The sequence below is a fragment of the Gymnoscopelus microlampas genome (assembly GCF_963454915.1).
Source record: "Gymnoscopelus microlampas genome assembly, chromosome: 18".
Taxonomy (NCBI): Eukaryota; Metazoa; Chordata; class Actinopteri; order Myctophiformes; family Myctophidae; genus Gymnoscopelus; species Gymnoscopelus microlampas.
Genome location: NC_139955.1, coordinates 26,937,780 through 26,962,635, shown reverse-complemented (window position 1 = coordinate 26,962,635; position 24,856 = coordinate 26,937,780). Strand labels below are relative to the sequence as shown.

The 24,856-nt window shown below is 43.8% G+C and overlaps 1 protein-coding gene across 6 annotated transcripts in view; it reads left to right on the top strand.

Moving 5' to 3' along the window:
• LOC311065416 (protocadherin alpha-C2-like) overlaps positions 1 to 24,856 on the top strand; it is a gene marked incomplete at its 5' end in the record, with an annotated part of 173,695 nt that overhangs the window by 144,513 nt on the left and 4,326 nt on the right. For 4 of the 6 annotated variants that reach the window (XM_084085746.1, XM_084085744.1, XM_084085745.1 and 1 more), the window contains 2 exons: positions 8,263 to 8,327; positions 12,310 to 12,395. In XM_084085746.1, the coding sequence (XP_083941872.1) occupies positions 8,263 to 8,327; positions 12,310 to 12,395 (151 nt within the window). Of the gene's footprint in view, positions 1 to 1,762; positions 4,564 to 8,262; positions 8,328 to 12,309; positions 12,396 to 24,856 lie in introns of those variants that run through there. The other 2 variants (XM_084085743.1, XM_084085748.1) reach the window with 2 other exon arrangements.

Below are 24,856 nucleotides of genomic sequence, written 5' to 3'. Positions count from 1 at the left end.
TCACATAACGCCTGTCTAACACGCGTATGTGTGTGTGCGTGTGTGTGCGTGTGTGTGCGTGTGCGTGTGCGTGTGTGTGTGTGTGTGTGTGTGTGTGTGTGTGTGTGTGGTGTGTGTGTGTGTGTGTGTGTGTGTGTGTGTGCTGTTTCCAGGATAAGAAATTAGCTTTTTTCTCATTGCTGTATATAGGATGCTATAGGCCAAAGAGTAACAGAGGATCTCCTGTATGCCTGGTTAAAAACATTATTGCCCTATTCCACATGCCCAGCATCTGTCTGCCATGAAGAGAGCAGACTAAGTTTAGTTTTGACATAATAGAGAGGGTCTAATGGAGGATATTATCAGTGACCCTCGTCCTTGACTTAAAAAGTTCAACAATTCATGTCCATTGCTGGGCAGTTCCCATCCCAATTGTCAGCATGGTGTATTGAGATCACAAAGGAGCACAAAATGGTCTTGTGCTGACATTTTGTGAAAAGCGTTATTTCAACGCTAGAGCAACACAATAAGGTGAAGGGCTTAATACAGCAACATGCAGATCATAACCCCACCTACCCACATATTACTGTAAGGAGACTGACATAATAATAAAACAAATCATTGAATGGATTGGTGAGGATCTGTGTAATGATCCTGTTTTCACTGGTTTGTTTGTTACAGTTGAGTGATCTGTTTAGAATGTAATCACATTTACGCTACTTTAAATAAAGACAGACAGACAGTTCAAAAATTCACATTCTCTTTTTTGTTAGAGAGCTCTTTGTTAATGAGGTAATTGCAGGTTTAGATCATTAAAAAGGGGAAGTGTGAAAGTGGTTGATCATTAATCATTTCGGCAATGTTGTATCCCAGCACACAATGAAAAGGGCGGTGGCACTCGCATCCTCTGAGAAAAATAAAACGCTGTATCTGTGTATGCACATAGCCTACTTCTATCTGTTTACATGATAGCAAGAACACTCTATTTGCGACAGTAGAAAAAAATGACTTGATAACCCTACCAAGTTTGCGTTCTCGGTTTTTATCGGGATTTTGTTTAAAGTATGACTGTCTTTTGTCGGAGAGGCTGAAAGCGATGGTGGTGCCACAGACACCATAGCACACAGAGAGAGGGAGAGCAGTGTAAGTGTTGCCAGGTTTTGCGAGAGAAACAAGCAACCAGGTCTATGAAAACAAGACCAAAAGAAGCAACTACAGGCCACATGAGCACTTTTAAACCTAATGTGCGTCGGCTTTTTTGAAAATAGCCGATCTACAAGTCACAACGCGTCGCGATGTGATGCGTTGTGAATGTGTAGATCTGCTATTTTCAAAAAGATCTTGAAATAAAATGTGAAATATTTGGAAGATTTTTTAAACATTCTAACAACACTACATCTGGTACGGGGCTCCCCTGGGCATAAAACATTTTCAGATGGGGGGTTAGGGGGACAAATAGCCTACATAATTAATTTGGGGTCCACCATGAGTCATGAAAATATTTGAGAACCACTGGTTAATTTTGTATTTTATTTTTAATTGTGAAGCAAATTCAAATAAGCAACTACACTTTAGAACCCCCCCCCCCCCCCCCACAAAAAAAACCCTGCTTCTACCAACTTTTACAAGCAACTTTACAGAAATGGAAGCCCAAAATCGCTTATAATAAGCGGACATGGCAACACTGAGGGAGAGACATGCGGGGAGGGTAGGAAAAGAGGAGAGAGCACGATAGGCAAGACACCCGTGAGAGGGAAGCAGGGGTCTGTTTCATACGGAGGAACAAAACAAGCATTAGCCCAACAGGCAAAAGAGAACATGATGGATGCAACGGAAAATTGTCTTTTAAAAGATACACCTTTTCCGCAGAGGGTGCTATGGTCCTCTTACACATAGTGGAGGTTACGCGCGGACTTTCCCCCCGTTTTTGATGAGGCGGGTGGGGACTCACAGCAAGCTAAAAAGGCGGAAAGCAGCTATCTCCAGCCCGTCTGCGAATCCTGCCTGCTTGCGATGGCTGTGACTGTGCGATGCTGTTACTGCATGAGAAAGAATGTGCCTTTTTATTTTTGTTTGGTGATTTCTGTACTCGGTGGCCTTGCAAATGCACAACTACGGTACACGATTCAAGAGGAGCTGGAGAACGGGGCCGTGGTCGGTGACATTGTCCGTGATTTAGGTCTGGACCCACACAATCTTTCTACCAGACGCATCAGGATCACTTCGGACCACGGCCGGAGGTACTTCAATATAAACCACAACACCGGGAAGTTGCTGGTGAGTGACCGCATCGATCGAGAGGCCATTTGTGAATTCAGCGGCACCTGTTCTCGGGACCTCGAAGTGGTAGTTGAGAACCCACTGGAGGTGCACAAGGTGGATGTGGAGATTCTTGATGTAAACGACAACGCTCCACAATTCCCTCGAGATGAATACCAGCTTGAGGCCTTGGAGTCTGCTCTCACCGGGTCCCGGTTCCCTATCGAGGGCGCACAGGACGCGGACGACGGCTCCAACTCGGTGAAACAGTACCGCCTCAGCCCAAACGACCACCTTGCGCTGGACTCCATCAAACCTTTTGCCAACAGTAAGCACATTGAGCTAATTCTTAAAAAGCCATTTGACCGTGAACAAACTCCTTCTCATCAGCTAATCCTGACGGCAGTAGATGGAGGCACACCGCAGCGCACTGGCACAGCCAGAATTAACGTGCGTGTCCTGGATTCCAATGACAATGTGCCTGCGTTTGACAGCTCTGTTTACAAAGTAAAACTGTCAGAAAACTCGCCCAGGGGCGCATTGGTGATCAAGTTAAATGCAACAGACCCTGATGAGGGCTCCAACGGGGATGTTTTTTATTCCTTCAGTAGTTACACACCTGAAAGGGTCAGAGAGATGTTTTCTATGGACACCAACACTGGTGAAATTCGGGTAAAAAACAATATAGACTATGAAGAGACCAATTCCTATGAAATGTACATACAGGCAATGGACAGGGGTGCAGGAGCAGTACCAGTGCACTGTAAAGTGGTGGTAGAGGTTTTGGATGTGAACGACAACATTCCTGAGATTGTGTTATCTTCACTGTCAAGTCCAGTACGTGAAGATGCTCGAGCCGACACGGTTGTAGCACTGATCAGTGTGTTTGATCGTGACCATGGACCAAACAAACAGGTGACCCTGGAGATTATGCCTCACCTTCCCTTTAGGATCAAATCCTTTCGGAACCATTACACCATTGTCACCTCTGCCTTCCTGGACAGGGAGACCATATCCTCCTACAACGTCACAGTCATTGCCATCGACGGAGGCATCCCGACCCTTTCCTCTCACATGACCTTCAAAGTGGACGTGGCAGATGTGAATGACAACCCGCCTCGCTTTGAGCAAACATCATATACCGTGTATGTCACAGAGAACAACACTCCCAGTGCCCCCCTGTGTGTTGTGAAGGCCACAGATGTTGACACTGGGGAGAACGCGCGAATCATTTATACTGTCATCAATGACAACAACCATGGTATCCCTGTAGCCAGCTATGTCAGCATCAAGCCTGACACGGGTGAGGCCTACGCCCTTCGATCATTTGACTTTGAGAAGCTGAGGGAATTTCACTTCCAGGTCAAGGCCCAGGACAACGGCGTGCCCCCATTCAGTCGCGTGGCCACCGTTTATGTTTACATCATGGACCAGAATGACCACGTGCCCAGAATCGTCCACCCACCTGCCAATGGGACACGCACCACAGAGACCCTGATGAAGAGTGCAGAGGCAGGGGTGTTGGTGACCAAGGTGTTGGCATGGGATGGTGATGCAGGTCAGAATGCCTGGCTGCTGTATGCCTTGGAACAGACTAACGCAGACCTGGATCTGTTCAAGGTGCATGAGCACACAGGTGAGATCCGCACCACACGGCGAGTCGTTGAGGACAACGCCACTTCATTCTCTCTGACGGTGTTGGTGCACGACCACGGCCTGCCCTCACTCTCCTCCACCGCCACCGTTCACGTACATGTCATAGAGTTGCCACCAAAATTGGCCCCTGACCCCAAGCGTATCATCAGGCCCCACAGTCCCCGAATGTTTTCTGATGTCACCCTCTACCTCATTATAGCCCTTTGTGCCACCACCTTTGTCTTCCTGGTCACTATTTTCGTGCTGGCCATCGTACGTTGCCATGCCTACTGCACCCAGCCCGGCTCCTGCTCCCCGTGCTGTGTGTCCAAGAAGAATATGCCAGAAGGGGGCACCTCAGCGGGTGGAGGAGGAGCTGGAGGTGGGGCCGGAGGTGGAGGAGGCGGCGGCGGTGGTGCTGGAGGGGGGCAACCCGGCAACAATGTGGCGCTTCGCCGCGACCTCAAAGTGGAGCCGCACTATATTGAAGTGCGGGGCAACGGGTCCATGACCAAAACATACTGTTATAAGACATGTCTGACTGCCACGTCAGGGAGTGACACTTTTATGTTCTACAACACAGGCCGGCCCCACAGTGGCACCTGGGGCTCAGGCTATGTCACCAGCCAGAGTGGGCACAGCCAGATGTTTGTACGGCGGCTCAGTATGCCAGATGCCACTGCCATTCAGGTGTGTTTCTCTTTGCCTGGGTTTCTCTCTGTTTGTCATTTAACAGTTCCTCTCAACCTTTAAGGATACAGCTGGCACAGGAGATCAGGGGGAAAAAAGTCAACTGTGTTTACATTTCTTGGAGAGAGGTAGCTGGTGTGATAGTGGTTGGCATTTAGGGCTCTGAAGCTGTAGATGTACAGATGAAGCTTTCATCTGTACTGTTGGTCACATTGTTTTTTTTAAATAAAGCCTCTTAGATACATTATTTTGAGTGTGAACCTGTGAACCTGGCCCTCCATAGCATTGTTGTTTGAGCTGCATTTAACAAAATGTACTAAATTGCCACACTCTGCTTTTCCCTTTACACTGTTTCTCACTTGACCTTTCATTACTTGCAGGGGATGTGTACCATAGAGGGAAATGGTATTTGTTTTAGTATATTCTGCAGGCAGTAGTCCTTTTTTGAATGTGATTACTGAATTGTACATTATGTACCACAAACAGTCATGTTTTTTAAAATAATCTTAGATGGAATACTTAACAGCAGCTCTCTGTTGGAGCTGTATTTTGCTCAAGTGGGTGGTAACACTGCTATCTGGTTGTGTGCGTGCATGTGTGTGTGTGCATGCATGCAGCTGTTTTCATGTTTGGCTTTCTAGAGAGCTGTTGTTTGTTTCTGATGATTATGGTTTATGTGCTTTTCTCCGCCAGCTTCAGGCCTTTTTTCATGTATATTCCAGTATATTCCCTCTCACATTCCCCTATATTATTTATATTTGTGAAGCTACATATTTCTGAGGCTTTTCAGATAATACTAATGTGTTGCTTATAAGAAGACCATGTCGGCGTGATTTCTGTTCACCAATGAGTTTGGTCTACTTTATACAGCGCAGATCTCAGAATGTCGGTTTGCTCTCCGAAGAGCGATCAGTAAATTTCCTTGTGACCTCACATAGTCAGTCGTATTGGTCAACTGTGGTCTATAAGTGTCACACTGTTCTGGTCCAGTGGGCAGCTGGGCAGCCCTTTGGTCATCACTGGACAGAGGGGACGCATGTACATTAATGTAGCCCTCAGCCAGCTTAGTGAGATGCCAGTCTCACTGCACAGAAACCCCCCTCAGGTCATATACTTCTCTCTGGCTCACAACAATCAGCCATAGAGCTATGGAAGGGGTCAGGTTGCAGAAATGATCAGAGTCTTTAACCACATTAACGCCTGGCATCCCTATTTGTGAAATAGGCAAAAAATGATCAACAAGCTCACAATGTGTGACATATGTGTCACATCACAGTGCATTGAGCTGCGCTTGTGGATCAGCATTTTTTGCTATTGTGCGCACTGTCATACAGCAAATTATAAAAAAGGCTTAAGTGGTAAAGAGATACACACAAATATGGATATAGAGCATAAAGTCATTCAGTTCCACTGTTGGCCCTATGTGGTTTTGGCAGACACAACAAGATTAGTATTATTCATCGACTGATAGTTCTGTAAAAACTATGTTAGCCCTCTATAGCCTAGTGTAGGAAAATGGATAGAGAGAGAAAATGGCTGTGTAAAAAGAGAAGTAAAATAATATTTAGGTACTGTTCCCTTATCCTCTGGCATTTTCCTCATTAAATGCCAGTCATGTATGTTCTCGCTATGTAATTAACTGGCAGCGACGCGTTTCTTTGAACCTCTCCCGGATTGGCTGTATCAGTGTGTATGAGGTGGAGGATGCAAGGTGATTGGACAATGTGTTGATGGCGGAGGTGTGAGCTCTGTATCCATGCGATGGGTGTCCACTTGGAGGCAGAGAAGGAGGGAGGGAGACAGACAAAGGAGAGAGGAGGGAGAGGCCAAACCCAGGGCATTGTTTAGACCCTCAAAAAGGAAAAGATTTCTCTCATTATCCCTGTTGATTTTGCTAATTATTATTTTTATGTATTAGTTTAAATTAACCACTTAAGTGTACTTATTGACCATCATCCCCTAGGGGTCTATACTAGGCCCCCTACTTTTTCCCTTTACACCAAATCTTTTTGCCGAAAATACCTGATCTACAAGCTCAGAACGCATCACGTTGTGAGCTCGTAGATCTGATATTTTCACAGAATGTTCACCCCAGAATAAGTAAATGTATTTTCTCGCATAAATGTGCGTTTGTATTGCTTCTCTTGGGGAGTATATCAGACTGCGGACACATTTAGGTTCCAGATGTTTGTTTTCTAACCTGCAGTGGTAGTCTGTTCTCATTTAGCTCCATGCACACCATATGGCCGAGCAGAGCGGTCTCCCTTCGGTCACCATCGTGCCAAAGCAGATGCAGCAAATGCTGTTGAGGCAGATTTCTCTATCTTATTTTGAACTACTGTATATCATATTTCTTTGGATTCCTACATTGGGTTGGTATCCTAGCCTTCATTCCACTAATTTTCTCACTAAAAGAACATGCATTTTCTCATCATACAGTATACAGTATGAAAATCCTTCTACCTCTAACAATTCCAATTTAACATGTAATTCTCAATAAATTATGTAGTGGTGCTCTGGGGTTCCTCTGTTGATTAATGTTTTGTATGCTTCGGTGTGGGGTGTTCTGTGCCCCAGTGGACCATATGCTCTATCTGAATGGCTCCTTGTGGGATACCAGGCTTCTCTCATTAGGACCAAATATTGGATTTCAGGTTGATGAATGTATACTGTGGATGTGCAGAGGTCGATTCTGCATCAGCAGGACGGAGACATCTGTCTTGTAGATTGGAAAGGAAATGGGTCACATATCAACTGCTTGGTGTGAAGGGAGAAGTTCATATTCTTGTGGGTTCACAGTCACAATGGCTTATCACTGTTAGTGGTTTGAGATGCAATCTCATCTGTGGTTTGGTAAACAACAATGAGCACAATCTCACTAAAGTGTCCCAGACACCAATGAATTTCAGTCCTTTGACCACATTCATTGGGTCTTATTTCATTACCATACACCTGTGTCATGTTTTTTTTAAAATATCTTTATGCCTTCATTGTTGAAACTCCAATGATGCTGAGCTAGTCAGCATATTGCGATGTCAAAAAGGTCACCAGACAGCGATGTCTGTCTCGGCTCTGTTATGCTGATGTCAGAATGCATCTAGGAGCAGGTGCAGAGCTGAGGGGGTTAAACTGATACCCCACCTATGCTCCTCCCTGTGAAGGGCACACCAGTCCACCAGGCACACGAAACATTGAAATTAAACTGAGTGTAACATTTACCAGTAAATGCATCCTTGCAAGTCCAAGTCTGGACCCTGAGTAGACTCAGGATGGGTAGCCTGGGGGGCCTATGTGTCACAGAGACGGGGTCAGTGGGCCGGAGGAGTGAGATATTTCAAAGTCACCTTTCCTCAAAGGAGCAGGGAGAGGGAGGAGGAGAAGGAGTGTGGAGTGGGAGGAGAAGAGCGGAGCTACACGTTTCAGCTCATCACTTACTTTTCTCCACAGGCAGAAGCAAGCTGTTACCATTATTGTGTGTGTGTGTGTGTGTGTGTGTGTGTGTGTGTGTGTGTGTGTGTGTGTGTGTGTCTGCTGCCGTGTGCGAGCATGTGCGTGCGTGCGTGCGTGCGCACACACATCTGCCCGGGCATGCATGCCCTCGCGGTTCTCCCTATGACTATTTAATGAGATGGTATTGGGTTTTGGCTGTGTGATCTCTTGTAGTACTTAAGACTCAGTCCTTATCACTTTCTCTTGCAGCCCAAGTTACCAGCCCAAGACTGGCGATACTCGGCCTCCCTGAGAGCAGGAGGTGTAATGCAGAGGTAAGCACAAAACATCTCTTATATCACTCTTTACTTGTCTTCACTTTTGTTTAAAATTCACAAATCACAATTTATTCACTCTATTCTATATGTTTTATCATCAGTAACTCTTGCCGATACTCTCCATCAAGAACAACACTGATATTTTGATTTGATCTAAAAATGATGATGACTTTGAACATACTCAATTCACCAGCCATTCTCATTCGCCTTGATTTAGTAGACCCCTGCAGACTCTCACATTAATGCAAATAAATCATTATAGAAATTCCCCATCAGAGTGGAAGCATTATCTCTGTTAATTACACTGAATATTGAGTGAAACTTGTATACAATGTTTTCACATACTATTGCAAGCAGACTTTGGTGACTGAATTACCCTCGCAGGATCAATACAGGTCCTACCTTATTTCTATGTCAGACATCAAAAGGAAAATTAATTGTTCTGCATTGTATACAGTGTGAGACATCGAGGGGAAAATAATGACTTGATTATGTCTAGTCTTTAGGGAAAAAATAGTTATCTGTACAGTAATGATAATGCATCTCAGAAATAATGATGACACTCGTCGCAGTTACAAATTGAGGCATTATTACTCTTTGATCAAGCATTGTAAACAACTGCAAAATATGACTGAGCAATGAGCATATGAGCGAGCTAGATTGTTAGGAGATAGGCATTGAGATATGACTGTTTCAACATGGCCATTAGACAACTGTAGATGGCCCATGGGAGGGACAGCACAGTGCGGAGAGGAGGAAGCCAGGTGGAAACTTGGATTGTTGGGTATTCACATTACTACGACAGGGATTACATTACCCATGAGCCACTGGGTCACTATACTGGCTGTGAGATCAGTCAAGGGCCGTAAACAAGATAGGGGCAAAGTTAACGAGCACTGCCAGGTTTAACAAGTTGGAACTAGTCGAGTGAACAAGACCAAACGTTGACTGCCCCCCCCCCCCCCCCCCCCACCACACACGCACACACACAGCCAGATGCCAGTCAATGATGTCATTGATGGAGTCCAACCAGTCCCTCCCTTGGGAAAAAAACAGAAGTAGGTCATCTCTCATTGTCCCTTCCTCTCTAGCTCGCATGCACACAGTACTCATATACACACAAACACACACTTAGAAGACTTGCCTACTTGCCTCGTGGCTATATCAGCATTGCGGCAAACATGAGAGAATCATTGTAAATAGAATGCTCTAAATAGACTGTTTGTATTACTATACAAGTGAGGGCCAAATGACCCCACAAGTAATAGAATTTGAGAGTGTGCTTTCCTGGTCTCCACAGGCTAAATGGTTGTTTTATGGTTACAAAAAATAAATGCATTCATTTCTATTTTTTAAATAACACAATTTGGGGAGGTAGGCTTACGTTTAGGAAAAGATTTAGGTTGGGGTTAGGATTGCGCATTTTGAGGTCAGGGTTAGAGTTATGCCTGATTTGTAGGGTTAGGGTTGCTCACAATGCATCGAAGTGTGATGCATTTTGTGTGTGTGTATGTGTCATATGTCATGCTGTGTGGCGATTTTATTTGCACTGGCAAAAACATTATTATTATTACTATTATAGCGCCACCAGCGGGCCACAATAACCTACCTGACCTGGCGGAGACCTGTGCTCCGAGGAGCACTTTTTCTAGTTTACATACATTGCAATATGCATGGTCTGATTCTTGTCTCACTCAGTTCCTGTCTAGCTGTATACTCAATGTAAAATACAAAACATCTTAAATGTCATCATGTGCAATATTTGCATGCGAATATGTGCATATAGTCGTCTCAAATTAGTAAGACTGTACCCCCTGAGTGTCATTAGCCTTACAGACATTTTCTCATAAATACAGCAGGGCCTTATGAGAGTTAATGTGCTTGCATGGACAAATCAGTCTTATGTAGTAAATCATTCTCATCACTTCCTACCCTAGCACTGACACCTGTCTTTTTGCATTCATATATTTATATATGCATTAATATTATTCATTCAATCACATGATCAGAGGTCGTTTGAAAGATTTCGTTATTTTAGAAACCACAACCAAAATGCCTGCTTTCAATCTCATCCCTGAATGGAAGACACAGTATGTCTTATGTATGTTTGTGTATGTACTGTGTCTCTGTCGATGTGTCTCTGTGTCTGTCTCGCCCTGACTCTGTCTGTCTGTCTGTCTCTCTCTCTGTCTGTCTGCCTGTCTGTCTCTCCCTCTATAATTGCACTTGGTCAGAGGCTCAGCTCTACATTCATTGTGGGATAGCTGTAGCCATGACACGGGTGGAAAAAATATAGACAGATGGGAATGTGTAAAATCTGGCAGACAAGTTGGAGACATGTGGTGACAGGTAGCAGAGGAAAGGGAGATGATGAAGAGAGAATGAGACGGGCATTAGGCAAAAAGCCTGTTATCAGTCCAGTGTTTGCCATTAATAATTGATCAGTGCAACTCAATGACTCCAGCGCTGAGCGGTACTTAAAATGGCCACCCTCAATTCACCTCTACATGCAACTGCTGCACACACACATAAATTATACGTTTTCACAATCTCATTACACACACACACACACACACACACACACACACACACACACACACACACACACACACACACACACACACACACACACACACACAGAGAGAAAGAGATGGACACAGGGTGGGGGAGGGGAGAGATGAAAGAAGAGGAGGAATTGATGCAGCAGGGGGTAAAGAAGAAATCAGATAGAAAAGGAGCCAGGAGAGGAAGGGGACCAATCTGTGATTGTCTGACCTTGGACCACGCACAGACGCACACACAGAGCACAGGAAGCATACACAAAATGGTGGTTATTCTTACCGGTATCTCTCTGATATCGCAATCCAGTTTCTGGATGTTCTCTTTCTACTAGCTGCTTTCAGTCTAAATGTTGTTGACCTGGTTTAAATATAAATACCAAGAGAAACATGGTGTATTAAGCTGATTGTAGAGTGGATTTTTGCTTTATATAATGCAACAAGAGGGGCATAAACACTAACAAGATTGAGACAGCTTGACAGGAACAGACAGTAACACACAGTGAGACAGGGTGATTTGGATGAACCAGGCCCAACAGTACTCGTCTGACCTCAGTGAGACTTTAAACTTTCAGAGACCCAGTTTTGCACTCGGGGAAAATAAGTGGATAGGGGATTGAAAATGGCACAGCAGCAAATAGGGACTGAGAGCTAGAGTGCAGCTTTAAATAAACATATGGACTGGTTTATATCTTTATCAGCAGATTTAAGAGTTCATATTCTCTCTCACACACACACACACACACACACACACACACACACACACACACACACACACACACACACACACACACACACACACACACACACACACACACACACACACACACACACACACACACACACACACACACACACACACACACACATGCTACTGGAAAAGACAACACACAGGAGAGAATTTAGTGTTGAAATCCCATGGGGTGGGTGTGAAAATGTAAACACTTCCATCTATAATCCCTAATCCAGAGAATGGCAGGAATATGCATGGTGGTTTGCCCTAATCTCAAAATTTGATTCCTGGGATAGTGTTTGCTGTTGACCCCCTCACACACATATTCGTGCAAATGCGCAGGCACACATCACCACGGTTTAATTTAGTAATGCTGTGTATTATGGGATGGATGTGCTAAAGAGGAATGAATAGTGTCCCTGGAGGCTTATGGTCCAGTTATTTGGGACAGAAATAATACACAAATATCTGAAAACTTTGTGTCGGCACACAGTAAAGTCCACAGTGTTCATTTACCTCTGAGTGTGTAGTAACAGACCCAATTGCTAAATTAACATAACGGATTTTGTATGTGTGCATATAGGTTTATGTTTTAGTTCTTGGCTTGTTTTATCAGGCAAAAACTGTGTGTCTTAGAATAATATTACCAGTGTGTGAAATCTGTATGCCTGTGCTTTTTGTTTTCCAGCTCGGTGCACATGGAAGAGTCGTCAGTGTTGCAGGGAGCCCAAGGGGTGCTGGTCCAGAACTGGCCCACCGTGTCCAGCGCTGCTGGTAAGAACATTGTCCCAGTGGACTGACCTGCAGTGGTCCAGTCCAGACTATTCTCACTGTGGCCCCTACCCGTGGTGGACAAAGTACTCAACCCCAGTACTTGAGTCAAAGAATAGATAGGCAAATATCCTGGGCAAATATTACTCAACTATAAGTGAAGGTTTCACAGTACTTGCTTTTAAAAATACTTTCAAAAGTACACATTACAAATAACATTTTCTATTTTTCTTTTTAATATCAATGCATGCACACAAAATATCAAATAGTGAAAATAGCAGATCTACTATTTTCACTATTTGAAATGGGGCTTAAGTCGTTAATTCATAATGTACTTTTTCCCTTTGTAGAAATGCAGTGGAGCCAAAAGTACAATATTTGTCTTTGAAATGTTGTGGAGTGAAAGTCAAGTATCCAAAAATATAAATACTCAAGTACAGTTCATATACTCACAAAATGTACTTAAGCACAGTACTCAAGTAAATGTACTTTGTTACTGTCCACCACTGGCCCGACTAATTACGTCTCTTAATGTCTGCAATCAGACCGACGACTTAAACATTCAGTGCTAAGACCATCTTGCACCAGTAACAGAAGATTTCTCTAAGGCTTATCAGAATCAGGGAAAATAATAAAGTGAGGAATACAGAGGTATCAGCTACGAGATCGCCCTGACCCACTCTTCTCACTTCCCTGCACGGTGTGCAGAGGAAGTGACACGTGTTACACAGGAGTAGATGGCTATCACTGCTCTCTATAACAGGAAGAGGAAGAGAGAGAGAGAGAGAGTGTCAGTAGTTTATTTGATTATCATCAGGATGCTTTTACAGAGGCTTAATAGCTGAACCACAGTGGGCAAACACACATTACAATTACATTATCTTTCACATACCCCCTCTTATATTCCATGTCTGTCTGTCTGTCTGTCTGTCTGTCTGTCTGTCTGTCTGTCTGTCTGTCTGTTTGTCTGTCTCTCGCTCTCGCTCTCTCTGGTACTGTACCAATCATACTCTATAAAGACCCCCAACTATGTAATCATGACTTTGATTTGACAAGCACACTGTGTTGGTCTTAGGTGATGCATTTCTTAAGTCAAAGTCAGGTCTTTCTGTAACAGATTTGAGTTTGGATGGAGGGGGATTTTGACATTCCACCAAATCATATGGGGGATATGGACCCAAAAATCTAAAAAGATGCAGAGAAAGTAAAGAGAAAGTAAAGTTTCCCGTGGAGACGGAGGGAAAAGGACACACGGACGGATGGATAGGGGGTAAAACATACTCTCTCGCCAAGCCTTCGGCCTGGCGGAGACAATCATTTAGACATGCATCTGGAGTGGAGACAGAGGAAAAATAATTTAGACATGCATCAGAGAGAGAGACAGATGGGGGCAGCGCATGGGTGAGGACGACAATGCAGTTACAGTGCAAATAAAGAGGTGATTTGTTGTAATTGGCTGTAGAGATGACCTGGCCTGGCTTCCCTTATAGACAGGAGGCGGTGTGGTGGGCTGGCTGACAAACTGCCCACACACTTGACACACACACACACACACACACACACACACACACACACACACACACACACACACACACACACACACACACACACACACACACACACACACACACACACACACACTTATCCGCCTTCACTCTTCCATTGATTATTTTGCCTTGGTTGAAGACATACAGTCTGCAGGCACTTGAATGGGTGCGTGGGTTGGAATGAGAAAGAGAGAGATAGAAAGAGAGTTATACAAGATATTTTTGCATTGTATAAAGACTAATAGCTGACTTATACTCGGTTACCGCAATCTACAAGCTCACATCACGGTGTCACACCTTGTGAGCTTTGAAATAATCATTATTATTATATTTTATGATGTAATTCAAATAGGAACATTCATTAACGTATGTGATAAGGGAAGGTGGGTTCAATTGGATGATGTAAACCAGTGGTTCCAAAACTATTTAGCTCAAGACCCAGAAGAGATATTAGATGTTTGCCTGGGACCCAAACTAGTGAAAATAGCAGATCTACAAGCTCACAATGTGTCGCTTCGCGGCGCGTTGTGAGCTTGTAGATCTGCTATTTTCACTACTTCTTAAATGTTTATGTAAAGGATTTTTTATTTATTTTTTAAATACTTTTGAAAAATGTTGGAATTGTTTTTAATTGATGAAAAGTTGTGATTTTAACCATATATATACATATAGATATTTATTTTAAACGTAGGAAACAAAAAATAGTGGATATTTATTCGTGACCCATGAAAATTGCTCCGTGACCCAGACATGGGTCCCGATCCAGTGTTTGGGAAACAGTGATGTAAACTACTGCTGGTATCCCAAATGGATAAATAATGAATATTCATGGTCAATTAAATGTTTTTAAAAGCATTAAATAAACAGGTAATATTTCCTTAAACCCTTGCCTAACAAAATACAAAGTTTGAAAACCCCAACAGTTCCCTCCAAATCATAAACAACGACAATGTAGGATCCATTTCTGCTTCCAGATGAAATGTCAACGCTTTGGTTCACAGGAACATGTCTGGAGGAGATAAAACAAGAACATTAGTGTGGCCAGCAATCTCTCCCAAACCATAATCATTCATCCATGTCTTGACAAATGTAAAGTGTATCTTCTACGGTAATAATAATAATTAAATGGTCCAATGGTCCATCCAGAATGATGAGTAAGCCTAATGTAAGTTGTGTCAATGTAGTAGATCAAAGTCATTATCAGAGACTTTCAGAAAGCATAGCCAGCTAAATGTACCTTCAGTCAGTGTGTCACAGACGCTGCTCCACTCCTTTGGTGTGGTAACTCATATCCCAACCACTGTTCAGGTTAAGGGTTATCTGTGGTGCCTTTTGCTATTTTTGATTGACAGGGACATTGCCATTTCATCGAGGGTCAGTGTTCAATACACTCTGTCCAACCACTCAATCAGGCGTCTCCATGTGTAACCACAGCCATGCACTGCACAAGTTATCCCGACGTAACTAATATACTTGTAGTGTTGTGTGACGCGAGCTCGCTTCTGTTGCTAACGCTCCAGAAGTCACAAGATAACACAAGACAACAGCACACAGAGACAGGCGCAATGTCACCGCCGTGGGGAGGGTTAGAAATAATTGTCTATAAACTGTAGTCAGACTTAAAACATGGGGGGCTGGGGTTGTAAAGAATGAGGGGGAACAGATTGAAAGAGAGAGAGAGGGGGGAGATAAGAGCTCAACTTGTTAAGATGACACAAGAAGGTGTGGCTGGTAGCCTATAGCAGTGGTTCTCAACCTTTTCAGGCCGTGACCCCCCAAAATAATCATATTTGAACTTGGACCCCCCCCCCCCCAAATCATGTGGGGACCCCCCTGGGGGTCCTGACCCACAGGTTTAGAACCACTGGCCTATAGAAATGTTGCAAAAGACCTCAAGGACTACATGATGAAAAGGTCTGTTTTCTGATGAGGATCATAAGATTGAATTCATGTTTTTAACCAGATTCCAGAAACTTCATGTCCCGGGGCTGTTTGCCCTTAAGCAAATTAAGGTTTCACCATCACACATCTATAGGCACCTAACAATTTAAGCTGCAGCAAGTTTTAGTCATGACTCAGCAGGGATATAAGAATAGAACTCCCTGCTAATTTATGCATACTGCAACTGCTAATTAGCCTCGGCTCGACTTTTCATTGGACCAAGAATGACTTTGGCAAAGTACTTGAAAGGAATGTGAAAAGGCACTTACTTCTGTAGTTGTTTTAGCAGAGTACAAAGTATGTTATTTTCCAAAGATGAAATCAATCTATTTATTGATTCAATGTGGCCAGTCACATCATTGATTGTGTCATAGCCTGTGCTATTTATAACTACAGCTTGTTTGTTAGGTGGGTCATTCACCTCAGGGTGGGAACAAAAGTATCGATGGTTTCAAACTGACAATAGTAACGTGTCAACATTTCAACCCATTTGAACTTTTGTTTTGTGGATACCAAAAAAAAAAGCCTTGTTGATCAGCTGTTAGCTTAGCTTTCTAGTTGTGCACTGTAACTGCGTTCTCGGTTTTTATAGCCACATACATACACAATACTGTAGCAACTTAGACTTGTACTTAGAACCTCCTAAGTGGTATACAAACAAACATACATCAAGATGTAACAAAAAACTGAAAATAAAGCAAAATGCAAAAGAGTGAAAAGCAGTGTGAATATATAATATTTTTTTTTAAAGGAAAAAGCGAAATCTGCACAACTGTATGTTGTGAGTCTGTAGTCCTGTACAGTTTATTATTGCGAGATGAAAACTATACTGGGAGACATTATCGTGTGGGAGTCGATCTCCCTGACCTGGTATTAGAAGCCATTGGCCTAAACTGGTAGATGATAGTTGATACTAGTCATTCCTAGATAATATTATCCAACAAACAGCTGATCGGATGTGTCATGAGTGTGTTGGAATGAGACTGTATGTATACTGTATACAAGAGAGAGAGAGAGTGCATTTCTGGGATTTGGGTTTGTCAACAGCCTGGCTTGTTCCATCCTGAATGTTATTGTACAGGGTACTTTGGTGTCTTGCAGTCTATTTTTTCCCCTGGATGTGACACAAGGCGCCACAGCTGACAACGCCCCCTGTTCCTTCTCCTTAGGTTAACAGTGTGCGTGTTGGTGTCACTGTGCATGTGTGTCTGTATTTTTGTGTGTGCACCTTTCTGTTTGTACATTGTTATTTAAATCTGTATGTGTGTGTGTGTGTGTGTATCCGTGCGTGCGTGCTGCATGTGTTTTTATTGTATTATTATGTGCATTATTATTGTCTCCGCCAGGCCGAAGGCATGGCGAGAGAGTATGTTTTACCCTCCGTCCGTCCGTCCGTGTGTGTGTGTGTGTGTGTGTGTGTGTCCGTCCGTCCATCCTTCTGTCTGTTACCAGCTAATCTCCTCCACCGTTGCCCCAGTCGCTGTGAAACTGCACACACACACTCCCTCGATGCCACAGCAGAACCTCTGCCCCAAATTTTTCACATGGGCCTGTTATAGCGCCACCAGGAGGCCGATTTGTGCAAAACACATTTTTGGATATTACTCCTACAGATTTTATCCAAATATCACGCAAATCGGTACATAGTATCTCTATAGTCATGTGATCAAGACGGATCTGTCCGATATTTCATATTACATCCTGATTGGCTAAGGTTGGCTTCCAAAGTTGGCAGGATTGGTCCGTTTTGAACAAAATGTCTCAAATCATGAAGGCAGTGTGTGATTTCCGTGAAAATTTGCACACACATTCCCACTAGGCCAAGGACGCAATGACCCCCTTTTCACATTGCCCTGTTATAGCGCCACCAGCAGGTCTAATTTAGCAAAACACATTTTTGCAACAAAATGCCTCAAATCATGAATGCACGCTCATTCCCACTAGGCAGAGGAAGAAATGCCACCCTTTTCACATTGTCCTATTATAGCGCCACCAGGAGGCCACAATAACGACGTGACCTGGCGGAGACCTGTGCTCCGAGGAGCACTTTTTCTAGTTATTATTATTATTATTATGTGTTTGTGTGCGTGTGTGAGTGTGTTGGCTGCCTGCTTTGTGTAGTACTCCTGGTGTGGCAGATGGAGTGTGGCTACGCCCAGATTAACAGACTCACATTAATGAAAAAGCATGCTGTCTAACTCTTCCCCCTTTACCCCCCCCCCCCTCCCCCTCCCTCCCTCCATCCCTCTCTCTCTCTCTCTCGCTCCTCCCCTCTCTGTATCTCCCTCCATTTCATGACTCTGTCTCAAAAGCAGTGGCACAATGGGGTTCAGAGAGAGAGGGAGGGAGGGCTGTGTACAATTGGAACTAGCCCCTGCAGACAGACAGAGACAGGGAGAGATGCGTGTGTGGGAGAACAACAGCGAGAGAGACCCTGGCAAAAGTGGGGAGACTAGAGAGAGAGAGAGTAAGATGGATAGGCACATGATGTGCAGAAGAGATGGAAGTTGGCTGCAGGGGACCAAAGTGCCAATGAGTTAGGAAAAGTGATGGACAGAGGCAGAGAGTGAAAAGGAAAGAGCAAACCAGAGAGGGAGGGAGGGCTGTATGAGGCTGCTGTTGCTAGGGAAGAGAGGCTGGATCGGGAGAGGGATAGGAAGAGGGAGAGAGTTTGCAGCTATACTCTCCATCAGCACCAACGCTGTCACCGTGACTCCTGTGTCCGACTGCTTCACTGGAGGATTTAGTTTCCACAGCAACCATTCATGGCAACGAAGATTAGCGAGGTGGAGGGAGACAAAAAAATAAAAATGAAACAAGCTTTAAAAAAAAACAGAGAGGGATAAACATAGAGGGAGGGAGGAGAGGGCAAACACTGGGAAATCAGCTGGTGACAGAGGAAAATGATGAAGCATTAAAAACAGAAGTGGAGGAAAGAGTGAGATGGTTAAAGGCTAGGGATGTGTCTGTGGTGTGAAGGGGGAGAGAGGTGATGGTCAGGAAGGTGAAGCAAAGAGAGAGGATGCGAGGAGCCTGACCTACATACATTGAGGCTGTGCTGTACTGCAGAGGGGCAGGTTTCAGTGCAGGTCTTTCTGCATCACTGCTTGGTGTTATCACATACAGTTACACACAACCATGGACACACACATCAATAGAGACAGCATCTTGCACCTGTTGAGGCAACACTGAGAGAGAGAGTGTTTTGGGGGGTGGGGGCGGGCTAAGACGGAACGCCCGTTTGGCCAGGTATTCCGCTTGTTCTAACGCCAACACAGGGTCTACATTTCTCAATAGAATAGCAGCTAGACCACCTCCCTACCACTGCAGATGTACTCGTTATATTGTACCTTTCTTTACTCTGCCTACGAATTTGCCGTGAGATTAGGCTCAATCCACAACTAGAGATTGTGGTGGGAGAATTGTTAGGAAAGGCATCAAAATGCAAGCAAGGCTGACATACTTTTGGGCTGTACTTTGAGGCAAGGTGATCTAAGGAGATATGTGACACATTGCTAACTCAAGGTAGAACTTTCTAGAAGCTGTCAGGGACTTTTTGCCTTCTGTTTCTGAGCCCCTTCCAACCCTTTTCTACTTACTCATGTATTTCAAACATTTGCTTTCATTTATTGTCTCTTAAACCCTTTTCTTTCTTTTTTTCTCTGTATTATATTCATATCCAACTCTCGATCTTTCAGGTCTTCAAACCCTTCATTTTTCTCTCTCTTCATCTCTCAATTTCGCTTTTTCAATCTCTATTTCACCTCTCTCCCTTCCACTTTGGCTCTTTTCTCTCTCTCTCTCTCTGTGTGTTCTGTGGAGAATAAATCTGTTTTAATGCTCTGTTGTTTAGTCATGTCACTATTAAGGACTTTAATAAAATAGCATAGACATTCAAACACACATACACACAGAGAAGTCCTTACAGACTCACACGCCCCACATAGACTTGGCAGTGTTTTTTATTGCAAGGCTGTTAAGGATCTTGGCATACAGTAGCTTGTCTCCACCATCTGTCACAAGATTCCTCTGGGATCATGCACTAAGGTATGCAACCTGGTATGAAACACAACATTATAATGTATTTGTGTAGTAGCCCACACTTCACAATTGCTGTTAAAGAGACACAGCCAGCCAGCCAGCATGGTTTTAATTCCGGCATTACTTTTCCTCTGATTTACTGCTACCGGTTTGAGAAATATATGGTAATTCATGCAGAGATGCACACACATTCTCCTATCACTACCCAGGCGAAGGGATGAAAACAGACAGATGAATAAGAATAGGTTTCGCGTAGACGGCAACATCGCACCATGTTTCAACCAAAAGCAGACACACACAGACCGACAGAGAGCAACACACAAGAAGGGGCGCAGGTGTTCTCTCAAAGAAGGGCGTGGTCCCAGCTGAGGGCGATCTATCATAACAAACCCACAATCCTCCAGCACTGCAGTGCCCCTCTCCCCCGCCCCCAAAAAAGAAAATACTACAGAATTGTCACTGAAACCTTGTATCTCCATATTTCGTTTTTTCTAACTTTTTTTAAATGTATTTTCATGGATCAATGCTATTGGTCACATTTTATAAATGTATAAATTATTTAACCACTTAAGTCCTATTTATAAAAAATGCAAACATAACCAATCTACAAGCTCACACCGTGTTGCATTGCAACACACTATGAGCTTGTAGATCTATGAAAGGCTATTTATGTAAGTTTTTGAAAGAATTTGTCTATAATGACATACTCAAAACAGAGATGTCAGGTTGCAAGTGTTAGAGCTTGTTATTAAATGTCATAATTCCATTAGATCGATTGGGACAGTTTTTTTCTTTCACTTTATGAAAATTAACGGTTTTGGACATGCAAGGTTTTTGGCCAACAGCGAAATATCTTCACCTTCACAGTTTTGTCTATTTCTATTTCTGTTTTTTCTTTTTTCTTTTCTTGCCTTTTGGTGGTGAGGATCGTCTTTCATATCCGCATCCTTGCACTTCCTCGCCCCTCTTCCTCCTCTCCTCCTCATCCTCTCTCTTCCGACTCGTTATGTAACGCTGCACTGCACTCCACTGCGCTTCTGCCCATGCAGCCGGCCAATAGTAGGACGAGACGACGGAATGAATAAAGTAGACGTGGCAAAATGGAGCTTGGATGATTTAAAGTGGCTGTGAAAACTTTTCGTGCAGAGAGAAGGGAAGACACGCACACAGACACACTGGACTGACATTCAGTAACACAGATAGGTGAAACTTAAGGAGAGATACAGAGAAAATCACAGCATCTGTTTATTCTGTGTGATTGCATATTACAATGTTGCTGTAGTGTTAACATGTTGACAATATATACAGAGTGAGGGGATGAGACTGAATGCAGATAGTGTTCTGTTGGTAGAGAGAGAGAGAGGATGGAAAGACCAGCAAGAGGATTTGGCCATCACTTGAACTATTCACTGCCGTCTGTAATGTTCCCATTAGTGATTGCTGATGGACAAGCTGTTTAACTACAAATTGCATTAATGTTACCATAAACACTGATAGGCATAATTAAGGCTCTATCAATAACTGGGAGGGATGGGTGTTGGCTTGCTGGGGTTTCACGCTAGATTAGATGAAAGGTCAGGGAAAACGAGAGAGAGGGTGGGGGGGGGGGGGGGGAGGGAGGGTGTTATGTGAGAGAAAAATGAAGAGAGGGAGTGAGAGAGTTTTTTCCTCTGCAACAGCCATCGTCAAATCAGATAGAAGCATCGAATATGCGGGGATCAGTGCTGGGTGAGACATGTACCTCTGTTACCATCATGAAGGAACAGAGAGGCAGAGAACAAGGAGAGAGAAAATAGGTGGATGAGGGGGGTGGGGGTGATGAAAGCAGGCTCACAGGACACATGAAGACATATCGATCAGACTGTTGAAATATCCACAGTGTCTGTGACATATTTGCAACTCTCATACCAGAGTGTAGCGCCATTACATAGTGTTGGTAGTAAATCTCCATGAACATTTTATGGGTTGTTGGAGACAAAATAAAAAGGAATAGAATAGAGTCAGGAAATGGCTGTGTGACCTTTTCAGGTTCATTCTGACATAGCCAGACCCAGTAATGTCGTCTTATATCTGCTTTTTTGATACACATGTAATGTCTCTGACACTGTCTGTATGAGAGAGTTACAGATCAGTCTGTCTGCTCCCGACATGACTCATATCACTCTCAGGGGTCCTGTTTTGTTCATGATGGTAGGTTTGCTTTGGGTGTCTTATTAACTGCCTGCCCTGTTTTAGATTGGCAATTTTTCCAAGGACAATAGCAGATGTGTAAATCAAATGCCAATGTCCTTCTCACGTCAAATGCCAATGTTCTTGTCACGTTCAGGACCCCAGTGCAGCACAGCTAGGCGGGTAGTGATCAAATGCAGGGGACCCAGTTAACAACAAAAGCACAAGCTCTTAAACAGAAACACATAAGACTAGACAACAGTCCAACAAGGACTGACTGGGGAACAAAACTAATATACACATGGGGGGTAATTACAAATGACATACAGCTGGGCCAGACAGGAACATGGAACTAGGAAAACTAGAACAGGGACAAAACAGTCAATGAGACTGATCAAGATCATGCACTCTCTTTGTGCATGTAAACGTCTCTTTTTTTTATTGTTGGTTGTTGTTGTTATTGATATTGCTATTGTTTATATTATTATGTGTTACCTTCTGCCCAATCTGGGAACCCATCGGCAAAAAAGAGAGATTACCTTCAGCCTTACTTTTCTGTTGAAATTGTAAAAGCAGTGTCTTGATACTGTTCAGGGGTCAGATGAGGATGTTATTTTTTATTTGTTTCTCTAGAGAAGGAAGGCTCTTCCAGCGTAAATGAAGCTGACTCTTGTTGTGTCTGTCTAGATGAGGAGAAAGTGGTGTCTGTCTGGCTCTAACATCGCTCCTCTGCCCTGTCCTCATCTCCCCTTGTCTCCAGTCTACTTTCAAAACTAGTTCAGCACATGCAGGAAAAATGAGAGAGAAGCTTATGGAAGAAAGAGACATTAACCACTTAAACCCTATTATACTTCGTCGTATAGCAGTGTCGCACAAAATAGCCTCGGTTTGTGATTGGCTGAGACGGGTGAAAGGAGCATTCATTTTTCACATGATAAACGATCCCATCCACCATGGCCTGTCAACTCGGACAATGCACTCATCATGCGTGCGGCCTTGAGCTGCTCACCGCTCACCGAGCCACTCGCTCGTCTAGTTGCCCACACTGTCAGTACCCTTGCCTTGTTGAGGTAACAAAACAAGCTCTCCTCTCCCCCAACCATACTAGGGATATAGCAAACAGTACAATTCATCTTGACATGGTCCATTTGGACTAAGAGCTGCAATACGAGGAGGATTACTGAACGTAGAGTGAATATACTTAACCGCTTTTTTTGGCATGTCATTGTAGGTGGAAATAGTCCAAAAATGTGGATATATTGTCTCAACCGAACCCCAGCATACATATTATGGGGGGAACATTTAGTCGCAACACAGCGCGTTGTGAGCTTGTAGATTAGCTATTTTTGGTGAAGAGATTTGGTATAGAGGTGAAGAAAGATATGGTTCCTTACACTGGCATGGATCCCTGCTCAGTTATTCTACCCTTTGGAGCAATTTAGAGAAATAAAAGAGAAAACTAGAAAAAGTGCTCCTCGGAGCACAAGTCTCCGCCAGGTCAGGTAGGTTATTTTGGCCTCCTGGTGGCGCTATAATAGGCCAATGGGAAAAGGGTGGCATTTCTTCCTAGGCCGTGCACGGCAATCGGACACTGCATTCATGATTTGAGGCATTTTGTTCTAAAAATGTGTTTTGCTAAATTTGACCTGCTGGTGGCGCTATAACAGGCCAATGTAAAATCAAACAGATAAGTCTTGATCACCTGACTATAGAGATCATGTGTACCGATTTGCGTGAAATTTGGATCAAATGTGAAGGCTTAATATCAAAAAATGTGTTTTACATAAGTCGGCCTCCTGGTGGCGCTATAAAAAGCAAATGTGAAAAATGCAGGGCAAAGGTTTTTCCTTGACGTCTAGAGAGTGTGCATGCAAAGTTTTACACAGATCGGGACAGTTATAGGTAAAAACACAAATTGGCCTGTTATAGCGCCACCATGAGGCTGATTTAAACATTTTCAAATGGCATTTCTGATTTGAGGCATTGTGTTTGAAACGGAGTAGTCCTGCAAACTTTGGAAGCCAATTTTTGCCAATCAGGATGGAATATGAAAAATCTGAAATTAGACGTTTCTTTTAATGACTATAGAGATACTGTGTACCGATTTGTGGGATTTTTGGCCAAAATCTGTAGGAGTACTGTCCAAAAATGTGTTTTGCACAAATCGGCCTCCTGGTGGCGCTATAAAAGGCCCATGAGAAAAATTTGGGGCAGAGGTTCTGCTGTGGCATCCAGGGAGTGTGTGTGCACAGTTTCGCTGCGAGCAAGCCAACGGTGCCGGAGATTAGCTGTACACAGACAAGACAGAATGACACACGGACGGACGGACGGACGGACGGACGGACGCACAGGGGGTAAAACATACTCTCTCGCCATGCCTTTCGGCCTGGCGGAGACAATAACTAAAAAGGGATGTGTGAGGAAAGTATTGCAAGTAGGTCAGTGTAGTGTGGAATAAGGGTGTATTTTTCTGATGGGCTGAGTGGGTTAATTTAGCACCACTAGCTGAATAACGCCCAGTCTCAAAGTGTTGTATTTGTGACCATGCTCCTCTGATTTAGTACATCTGCTAATGAGCAGTTGTTCATGGGTATGGTCCCACCCCTTTAATGGTGTTATTTATTTGTGTGGAGGAGAGGTCTCTCTCCTTGGGCAGATTGATGTGTTGGTAGGGTGGCTGTGCCAAGTGTTGCTCTGCTGCAGTGAGTCATGGGTTAGACTAGAGAGACTTGAAGAGGAACAGAGTGACTGGTGGTAGCGAAGAGA